At 36.5% G+C, this 11,569-nt stretch overlaps 1 protein-coding gene across 1 annotated transcript; it reads right to left on the bottom strand.

Annotated features, from left to right (window-relative positions):
* Positions 1–1,563: 1,563 nt before the first annotated feature.
* Positions 1,564–6,435, bottom strand: LOC131052433 (ATP-dependent DNA helicase PIF1). Its single transcript, XM_057987104.2, has 2 exons — positions 4,422–6,435; positions 1,564–2,195 (listed from the first exon to the last, which is right to left on the bottom strand). Exon 1 carries the CDS (start codon positions 6,111–6,113, stop codon positions 4,440–4,442), a length of 1,674 nt encoding a protein of 557 aa, XP_057843087.1. The 5' UTR covers positions 6,114–6,435; the 3' UTR covers positions 1,564–2,195; positions 4,422–4,439.
* Positions 6,436–11,569: the final 5,134 nt, after the last annotated feature.

Below are 11,569 nucleotides of genomic sequence, written 5' to 3'. Positions count from 1 at the left end.
ATCCTTTATAGATAACTTTGTCCCCTACAAAATAGGAACAACTAAGGATCTACATGCTAAATTTCCCCAACACTGAGCTCACATACTTACTCTAGCTCAACCAAAGCTTTCTACTAGCTCTGTCCTTTTTTCTCTCCATTACCAATATATACTTGGTCACCCTTGGATCTTTCATCTCAAACTATGTTGAAAGTTGAGACTTCAAATAAAAAATCAAACTCTTACCATTCCCAAAAAACAACATAATATCAATATGCAATACACTAATGAGAATGCTATCATTATCGGTTTTGAAATAAACACAATGATCTGATTTTGATCTCAAAAAATCCAAACTTAACATAAAGGTATCAATCTTTTGGTACCACACCTTATGAGACTTTCAAACCATACAAAGATTTCTTCAACTCGCAAACCAGATGCTCTTTACTTTTTACAATGCAATACTCAGGCTATGACATATAAATTTCCAAGTCACTAGGAAAGAAATCTATTTTCACATCCATCTGCTCAACTTCAAAATCATAGACTGCAACAATTGACAATAAGAACCTAATGGACGTACCATAATCACTTTCCTCCACCTACGAGTAACCCTTTGTGACCAACCTTGCTTTATGCTTCTCAATACTAGCATTTCAAACTTCTTCTTGAGGACTCAGTGACAACCAATGGGTTTACAAGTAAAAGTGCCTAGTCCCATGTTTAATTTTCCTTTAATATAGCCATCTCTTCTTTCATGGCTTTTACCCAAGAATTTGCATCACTGATACCCATAGCCTCTCTTACAATCCTTGGCTCATCAGTATTAGCAATCAAGTAAAAATACAATTAGAATCCAATAGTGAATATCCAAACCTTTAAGGTTGCTGCCTATTTCATGTGGACCTCCTCAAAGATTGAGATCAAGATTCTTCTTCTTTTAGACATTTAGAACTGCTAGAGCTCACCTCATCATTAGTTCCATCATGGGCTTTTAGTTGAACATTTTGAGGGTTAAAAGGAAGCTAGACCACATCTTCTTTCTTCTATTTTTATGTAAGTTGCAAAATATTGGAAGAAATACTCATCTCTCTATAGATAATGATTTTAGATAAGTTTCTCAATGACTGGATCCAAAGCTTGTACCCTTTCACATCAACACCATAGCCGATGAAGATACACTTAACTGCTTTGTACCCTAGCGTGGACTTATTCTCCCTTGGCACATAAGCATATACCTCGCAACCGAACACACAATGAGGGCTTCTTGTTTGACCACATCTCCATAAGTGTCTTCTTGACAAGCGTTGATATAGGAGATCTATTGACTAAATAGCAAGCAGTGACTTCAGCACAAATTTTTTGTTCAAGGCTAGCTCCACTCAACATACTCCCAAACCTCTCCATCATCGTCCTATACATCCTCTTTGCAACTCCATTTTGTTGAGGAGTGTATGGAGTTGTTTGATGCCTCTCAATCTCATGTTCTTTACAAGACCTGTCAAAATCTGCAAAACAAAACTCATTACCATTATTAGTCCTCAAACAATCATTTTACCAATCTCATTCTCAACAAATACATTAAACTCTTTGAATTTACAAAGACTTTAGATTTACTATCATAATGAATTAAAACTAACACCCCAAAAGACTTGTGAGAACTAGACAAAATTGAACACGGTTCTTTTCCATACATGTAATATTCACAAAAATTGAACTAAAGATTACAATCATCTAGTCCCTCAATGATGCTTTTACTTTTAGAGCTCTAAGACCCTTCTCATAGATATGGTCAAGTCTTTGGTGCCATGAGCACCCTTAAGTACTCAAAAAGCTTGACCATTAGAAGTAGATGCAACACTCTTCATCACTCCTGGCTCCAATGGTGAGCATGAAGACTACATTTTCTTTCGTAGGAACAACTTATTTACCAAGGATTTAGCCCAATAAAATTGGGCAAGTTTATCCCAACGTTTTAATGCAATCTTCTCTTCATGGATGTTTAAGAGCACAAAATCAACCATGGTCCTACTATATGCTTAACCTTTCGATCCATTAAATCCCAATCTTCTTATTTCATGCTTGATGGCATCTTTTCAAATACATCCGCCCATAGATCTTTGTCTACCAAACTGTCTAACATTTTGAGCTTCCATAGCTCAAAGTTGCCATCACTAATCCCTATTCTTCCAGATGTGCTAACCATTTCCTTCCTGCAACAAGGTCACAAAATGCTCTGCATCAAACTCCGACACAAAGAAAATTAATACAAAAAATCCTCTACCCAACAGTAGGGCCAAAACTTGTCATGCTCTGATATCAACTGTAAGGAAGCAAGGTGTGTGGAAACACTCGTTACACTAATCTATTGAGGAAATATTGTGCAGAATTTTTATACCTTTTAACAATTACTATGAAGAAGATACACAATATAGGAAATATTAAAACAACATCACACAGATAGATGCTCACAACATAAGATGTACATAAGGAAAACCTTTCCAGGAGAAAAACCCCACACTCTAAAAGCTTGCTCAATGTATTACAGTAATAATCTGGTTACATATATTTGTAGGACAAGTTTCTTACAAGCGAACACAAGTGTTGAATTCTGGAATAATTCCGGCAACATAACAGTACATGTAAATAATCTCACCATACAACTCTAATCCTAACACCTGTACTTATATAGTTTACAAACGCAAAGCACGCCACATGCACATGCAAAGCTCACACCTCTCACAGAAACTTTTCATTTCCACCTATATCTTGAGTTATCTTCAACAAATGGAGCCCAGAGAAAAATAAATAAATATATAAAGATGCTAGGAATAATCAAAGGTTGAGGCAACTTTTCCTAACAAAAAATTCTCTGATAACACATATGAGGTTGGCCTTCCACCAAGGAAAGTTATTTCGCCGGTCTTCAATGTTGCTGATTCGCATCCATATGAAGTTGATTAGTGTTGCTATACACAATGAAATTTTTATAGATATTGGTGATTGGATTGATCAAATTTCAGAACAAGGCAGAACAAATTAAGAAAATACTACATTAAAGGGTTATGAAGAAGACTACATTAGGACAAATACTGCATGAGTATGCAGGAAGTTGGAAATGAAAGGGGCTTGCAGAGAATGTATGGTTATCTAAAGCAATTTATTTTGTCCGAGAAAGATGACAGTTCAATTTGTAGGAGCTACATAAGTAGGGGCTCACATTTTTGTATCTCAGGTGCCCAATGCTGGAGCACCTTAAGGTCCAAGGTTAATCCACATCAAACAACAAAAGCAAATATATAAATGGAGTTAAAAAAGAAAAAGAGAGTTTTTCTATTCTGTCTTCAAATGTGATGAGAAAAACATATTTGATTTGATTTTATTATCACAAACTTCTTGAAGCATAGCTAATCTTATCTTATTCTCACAAGTTTCAGAAGTATATCAAATTTTATCTTATTCTCACAAGTTCAAGAAGTTTCCAAGAGAGGCAGAGTAGAAGCAGAGCCTTTATAAAGAGGGCCCGATAGAAGCAGAGCCTGCAATTGAAAGGCTGCCTTCCTGTGTCTGCAGCAGGGATATTTTAGATTGGTTGCATATTCATTGCGGAAGTGTAGGTCTAAGTGACCAAGATTTAAGGTTGTGATATCAGCATGAATAACTGAGCATTGTGGGCCTAAGTTGCTGGAATTTGCTTTCCAATTTTATTCTTGTTTTCTGGAATTTATTGTGATTGCCTGTCTCAGCCTGAGTGGCTGTATTCAGGACTAAGACTGCCTTGTGTTGAGGCTGAATCTCATTGGCAATGTATTTGAAATCTTAAAGTTATAATAGATTCTGTGTTCATTTTTTTCATTGAGTTGTTTTACGGTTTTACCTAACCGACCCAACATACCGTGGCATGGACCAATAAAATAGTGAGTTAAAATGTGCCTTCTGAAATGACCAAGAACACGGGATAAGTTCAGGTCATCCTTAACTGCAGATATAATACAATATGGAACAAACAGATCCAATAGCTCTGCATACCACACTCTTCTGCAACAGCTATCGACATAATAACAAAAATATCAAGGCTCTCACATAAGACAGTGCTATGATGTTGTAGAAATGAGATGAAAAGGCTGAATAGTCACCCATAGACGAAAAAAAAAGCCAATAATTGCTCTTCCCTAGTATTTTCAATATTGAATCTGATGAACTTGGATAAGAGTGTTTACAGATCTTTCACATAATAATTGCATACAGTTATAACAGTCACGAAAGTTTTGGATTCCCATAAAGGCTGATAGATAGTATTTCAATAAATCACAATCAGAATGAAACTTGTGGTCAGCAAGCAAATGGATCCTTCAAATTGATACCAGAATGGGTTCATAGGTTACATTATAAGCTATGCACGTATGCAAAACAATTTTTTTGCTTCAAAATCAACGTACATCAGATATCTGCCAAAGCTAAATGTTGCTGTAATTCGAATTCTGCCTGCTTGCTTCATTTCTCTTCTCAGCTGCCAATGGAGCCTCCTTGTGCTTGGTAAGTTTGTGACAGAAATCAAGAACCTTTGGGTGTGCTTTAATCTTTGATGGATTAAACCCAATTAGCCGAAGTCCATCCAAACTCTTTACACGAGAGAGGGCTACATACACCATGCCATAATCAAATGCCCTGCGAAGATCTGTCTCAACTCTATCCAATGTCATCCCCTGGCATTTGTGCACACTGAGAGCCCATGCTAAAATCAGCGGCACTTGTGTTCTTGCAGCCACCTCTTTGTCCCCTTCCATAATGCTCCAAACCTCAGGTCCTATTATCCTCTCTTGTCCACATTGAAATTTTACTTTTGGCCAGAGGCCTGTTGCACTGATCTCCTTTGGATAGCCGTCCTCAACAAAATCAACAATTTCACCTGTTGCACCATTTACCAGTTTCTTTTCCGTTTCTATATTTTTTATAAGCATCACTTGTGCCCCTAAGCAAAGACCAATTTGATCAGGGCAAATCCCACTTTGTAATAGTTTCTTGGCCTGTTCTTTTCCTGTATCCAGTGCTGTGAAGGTGACAATGCTCTGCCCCAGCAGCTTCAGTTTCTCTTCATTTTCTCTCCTCACATCCTCATTCCTCGGATACAATCTAACCACAGACCCATCTTCAGCCACAGGTGGACCATGACAATGGTTCAATTTTGCCAACGTCAATGGGTTCTGCAAACCCTTCCTTATTTCCTGCAACATGTCTATCAGATCCCTTTCTGATTGCCTGAAAACATGTTTCAGCTCTATCTGCTTGTCAAAGCATTCATCCCAACAATCTGCCTGAAATGCAAAGTATTTGTTTGGATTCGGTGGTCTCACAGGGGGTAGCTGAAAGAAATCCCCAGTCACAACAAGTTGCAAGCCACCCCACACCCTTTTAGTTGCCCCCACCACTGGATCCCTCAACTCATTGGCCACATAATTCAGGTGATCAAAAAACTCTCCATCAATCATACTTATCTCATCTATAATCAATGCCTTTGCTTTCTTCCATCTCTTAACAGTATTCCTACTTCTTTTTATCCTTGCCAACAGCTCAATTTTACTAGTGTCGCCAGGAATGGCTCCAACAAAGGAATGTAATGTCATCCCACCCAAATGGCATGCAGCAATACCCGTTGAGGCTGTTACAAAGACTGAACTTGAACCATGCATTTTTCTAAGGATTTTAACTACAAACTCAAGCAAATAACTCTTACCTGTTCCTGCGGACCCTGTCACAAAAACGGATTGCCCTTTTACAATAGCCCGAAGAACTCTGACTTGCTGTTTGGACAATGAAATGGGTTTGCTACATCCTTCGCAATACGAATCATCAGAATGATTCCTCAATATATCGATATCTATATCTGGTTGCCAAAAGGGTACGCTGTGTTCCACAGGCAATTCCTCCTGTGATGCAATCGGGATTTCATGCGATTGCCTTCTGGTCTTCTGCCTGGCCATTGCCATTTTCTTGTTAAGCTGCATCCTGTCTCTCTGTTGTTGGGTTAAGGGCTTTTGTACTGGAGATTGTTGCTCAAGACTGCCATATCTTTGAAGCCCACAGCTGGGAGCGTCTTCAATTTTGAGTGCAGAGAAGTCGGTATTCTCCATCTCCAGTCCTGGATTCGCACAAAAATTATATGGGACTTGATTGCACAAAAAAAAAGGTAACGAACAGGCAGAACAGCCTTATATAGGTTTGCTTTTTGGGTATTCCCCCATTCTTAATTTATGGTTGTTCGGACAGATCCAGATGGCCATGTTGCCATAATATGACCACTCTAATTTAGGTCTGTTGCAGTGAAGGGAAGCATTAAAAAATTTTCCCGCGAGAAATGAGGCAAGTAGGTTTTTTCAGAGGGGCTGCGCGGGGGAAAACGGTCATGATTTTTGGTGGTTCTATGAGATCAAGTAAAAATGCTACAGAATAAATTAAAATTATAGTTGTTACAAATTTGTTCTTTCAGTTAGGTCGTTAAAAGACAATTTTTTCTATCTAACAGCATGTTTCCATGGGGTTGTTTAGCTTTTTTGCTAGCAACCCGTGCTCAATTTTTTTCTTTTTTAGGAAATATTTGTGGAGTTGGTGGCCGCATGAATATTTATGCTTCTGCTTATTTTTAAGGGAAATCTTAATATTGGTATTAATAATATTAGTAATAATTTGTGCACAAGAAAAAATAGAAATAAAATGTTAAAAAAAAGAGAAATAAATTTATGGAACCACGTGACATTTTTGGCAATATACAATCGCTGCTTATTTTAATTAAATTAATTAAAAATCAGAATGCAGGGTTGTTAAGTTACACAAATTTGTTTGTTTGTTAGACTTTTTTTATTGTTTTAATTTAAAAATAAATAAATCTATTATTAATTGCTATTAAAAAATTGAGGTTGTTACTAGCATCTTAAAAGTTTTGCTTAATATTATGTATCATATAAGGGCTCTTAAACATTGTTAATACTTATTGATAAATTTTAAGTTCTATGGATTAATATTTAACAAGGGATAACTTTAAGAAACCACCTTTCGAGTAAAAGTGTAAAATCCTAGTGAATTAGATATTATTTTTTGGGGAAAATTTTCATAGTGATGGCGAATTTTTTTTTCAAAGTAGGAAAAAAAATTATTTTGTATTGACAATTTTTTCCTAAGGTACAAAAATTACATAAAATTCTGGCATATAATACCTTGTTCCGTGGGGAAAATATATATTGTAGGAGGTGAATATTTTTCGTTTCAAGGAACAAATATATAATTGTATGGACATAAATTTTTAGTCCGAAGGAAAAATTATTTAAGCGTATTGGCGATTTTTATCCACCGCTTGAAAATTATTTAATTTTTTTGGCTAATATTTTGTTATTTATAGAAAAATACATATTTTATTGGCGATTTCATGAATTCATTGCCATTAATAGACAAAGCACATCACATCACATCACATCAGTACATCACATTGAGTCTGGACTCTACACGACGTATCGATCAGCATGGCCTCTTTGACACGTGAAGGAGGACACATACCTAAAATCCATCAATGATTTTAAACCGTTCGATGATCGTAGATCAATGGCTGAGGTTTTATTTCGACCCAAATTTCTGAAGAGAACATAGTTCAACAAAAAGGGCCTGGAATGGAATTGGATTCAATAGACACATATCAAATGTCACGATCGATAATGTTGGTCATTTAATATATGTCTAGTCACTAACTGCAATCCACTTTGTCCCCACGACTTCCAATGTGGTACTTGGTACTGGTTTATAGTTGTTTTCAATTTCACACACTAGTGCATTTATGAGAAAGATTTGCGAAAGATTTAAAAAAATTTAAAGCAATAAATATAGTTAGAGAAGGAATTATTACAATCAAGAGCTTCAGCTATTTATGTACGATCTCTGCTTCTTTCAGCTTCAATTACCCTTTGGTAGATAAATCGTCGAAGCTCACGGTATTTAAATTCTGCCTCTGATTTAGGTCTATAGGCTCAGGCTGTTTAATTTAGTAATATGATTTCTCAAGATGGACGCTCCTATCCGCTTGAGAAACATTTCTGCGGAGGACCATAGGGCCTTTTTGGGCTCCGTTAGAGACCCAACCCTCCAATCAGTCTGCAAGGAGGTTGGGATGTTCACTAATGAGGCTGCGAGGATGGTGTTGGGCATAGACTTTCTGTGTAATGAAAATAGATACCGTGTTAACACATACGTTACATCCTGGTTCTTGGCGTCTCTTCTAGATCTCGGAGGAGACAAGGTGGATATGTTGATGTTGTTAAGGAAGGTACTTAAAGAAGACTTCCTTGGAGACAACGTTACTATTGTTGTCTTTGCAGAAGTAGGGGTGGGGATCCCTTGGGCGAATGAATTAACCAAACTTCTCCTCCCTGACCAAATAGTGCTAGTGGCCAGGCAACCATTTCTTTTGAACTTGAATGTAGAGCACTTGACACGTCATAGGAAATGAGCGCATATTGGTAGGGACTTTCTCCGAAAATGGTTCCCCCTGGACAACTTTCCAAACTATAGTTGGCTTGACGAATTATCACAACTTATAATGTCTGAAGAATTCTACATGGAGGGAGGGCGAGATTCTTAGGGTAAACCCTGAATGTGTCCACTACCTGTGCCCTAGCCCCGACCCCCTATTAGTTTTGTTTTTTTGGCTATGTCCTCGTAACCTCATAGGCTCACTCATTTTGGCTTTAAAGTTTTTGAGCGACCCAGACATGTAAAATTTGTAAATTTTCGAAACATAAATATTAATGATAATTTTGCAAATGCTTTTTGTCTATGAGCTACATTATTTCAATATTTTGTTAAACATTGGAAATAAATTTAATACTGTGATCTTTTTTTATGTAATGTTTCTTCCTCTATATTTAATATATATATAAAAAAATTCAGTTCATTCCATTAATTATTTGTACATTGATTATAATTTTATAAACATATAAAAAAAGATGTTTATCTCGTGAAAAACAAGTGAATTAAAAGTCCAACTTACTTGTTGTTGAAGTTTTGAACTAGTGCATGCAGAGGAACGATAAACATGTTTTGCAAACTTCTAACAAAAGACTTCCATAAACGATAAACATTTAATTAATTATAGTTAAATTCTAAATTTGCAATTGTATAGTTAAGTCTTCAAAACCATTCTCAAAAGTGACTCGTGTCTGTTGACGTGGCTGAAAAAAGGCAAAAGTCCCGGGACCCACGACAACTGACAATAGATACCATCAATCAACATTTGGTGTCTTTGGGGAGGAAATGGGTTGAGAAGAAAGTTTACGAGCCTTAACACGACGTCTCCATTGGTGTTCTCTTGTACAACAATTTCTTTTAGTTTTAGCTGAGGGTTGTGAAGTTTTAGAAAAAATAGGCACATGCTTCTTCTCTTCTTTTAAATGAGGATGAATAGGAGAAGGTCTACTAGGCTAAAAAATAGGAGATGTTGGACGCTTTCCTTTGTAAGATGTAGGAGGCGGCATTGCAACATATAAAGGAGGAATATAAGGTGTAGGAAGGAGACTGAGTCCATCATGAGGAGGAGGAATATTTTTAGGATCTCTAGGCTTACTCAAAGATAAGATTTTATCGTTCTTCCATTTTTGATAAGATTGAAAAAGAGCATCACTTCGAGTCTTAAGAGGTTCAAATTATTTAGGCTAAAAGTAATCAAGATTAACATCTATATGCATCACTGTGGGTTGGTACATGCTATGATTTATAGTTACGATTTTGTCATTATGAAGAAATTTGAGACATTTATGAACGATAGATGGGATCGCTTTCATAGAAGAGAACCAAGGATGTCCCAACTTCACACAAAATTGATCTGATGTAGGAATGATAGCAAAAATGACATCTAAGCACTTAGTACCAACCTTAACAGGAAGAGTAATAGAACCTATATTAGGAAAAGAGAAACCATCAAATATCTTAACCACTAAATCAAATTTATCATATGTTACTTCATGCAATTGTAAAGTATAAAGATATTCTTAAGTTATTACATTCACCATACATGTTGGATCAATGAGAACCCCTCATGAGAGTATGTCTTTGATCTTTGCAGTGATATATAGTGGGCCATCAGGTGCTTCAATAGTCTCACTAGGATCAAAGGTAATGCATAGGTCCTTAGGAGGTGCAGGTTTATCAATAAGATTCACCACATTATTAGACTCAAGGCCAAGGTCATTAGAAGAAAATTCAAGATTCTTAGACTCAATTAGAGACCATTGGATGAGCACACATCAACGACTTAGGGTGGATTTCGGCCCGAATGTGGGAAGTAAACACATTTGTGAAAACTTTGCCCAGAATTGAACGTTTTATATTTAATTAACTATAATTAAGTCTATAAAGCTCTATTTTGGGCGGAAGTTGAAATCGATTAAAAAGACTTAAAAAATAGTCTGGAAAAGTGACTCGAGTTTGGTGGCGTGCCCAAAAAATGGCAAAAGTCATGGGACCCACGACAATTGACAACAAATACCATCGTTTGTTAGATGAGCATAGGTCAATGACTTAGGGTGGATTTCAGCCCGAATGTGGGAAGTAAACACATTTGTGAGAACTTCACTCGGAATTGAACGTTTTACATTTAATTAACTATAATTAAGTCTATAAATCTCTATTTTGGGCAACTGTTGAAACAGATTAAAAAGACTTCAAAAACAGTCCGGAAAAGTGACTCGAGTCTGATGACGTGCTCGAAAAATGGCAAAAGTCATGGGACCCACGACAACTGACAACATATACCATTGTCCGTTGGACGAGCATAGATCAATGACTTAGGGTGGATTTCAGCCTGAATGTGGGAAGTAAACACATTTGTGAGAACTTCGCCCATAATTGAATGTTTTGCATTTAATTAACTATAATTAAGTCTATAAAGCTCTATTTCAAGTGGAAGTTGAAAAGGATTAAAAAGACTTCAAAAACAGTTTGAAAAAGTGACTTGAGTGTGGTGACGTGCCCGAAAAATGGCAAAAGTCACGAGACCCACGACAACTGACAACAGATACCATCATCCGTTGGATGAGAATAGATCGATGGCTTAGGGTGGATTTCGGCCCGAATGTGGGAAGTAAACACAATTTTGAGAACTTGACCCGGAATTGAACATTTTACATTTAATTGTCTATAATTAAGCTCTATTTCGAACGGAAGTTGAAAATGATTTAAAGGACTTCAAAAACAGTCCAGAAAAGTGACTCATCACTCGAGCTTGGTGACATGTCCACTATCCTTAGAATTCAGACTGAAGCAATGAATGTTTTGTCTTTTGGCGACGAATAGATATTAATAATAATTTATAAATTTACAACACGATTCTAGATATTTTGCCCTTTAGGTATTAATTTTGTATTTTTCAGTGTTTTCAAAATAAGTGACTCATAGATTATAATCGTATTTCATTTCATGGAAAAACTAATAAATTGAGGAAGATTCAGAAATGGCTACTAGATTGAGGAATGCAAGTTGCAACGGAGTCTGTCTGCGCCAATCTAGTGAAATAGAAGTTTCGGGTAAAATCTAGAAGACCTACATCCCG

This window comes from Cryptomeria japonica, chromosome 7 (genome assembly GCF_030272615.1).
Source record: "Cryptomeria japonica chromosome 7, Sugi_1.0, whole genome shotgun sequence".
Taxonomy (NCBI): Eukaryota; Viridiplantae; Streptophyta; class Pinopsida; order Cupressales; family Cupressaceae; genus Cryptomeria; species Cryptomeria japonica.
The sequence above is the reverse complement of the archived record's forward strand: the minus strand, read 5'-3'. Positions and strand labels throughout refer to the sequence as shown.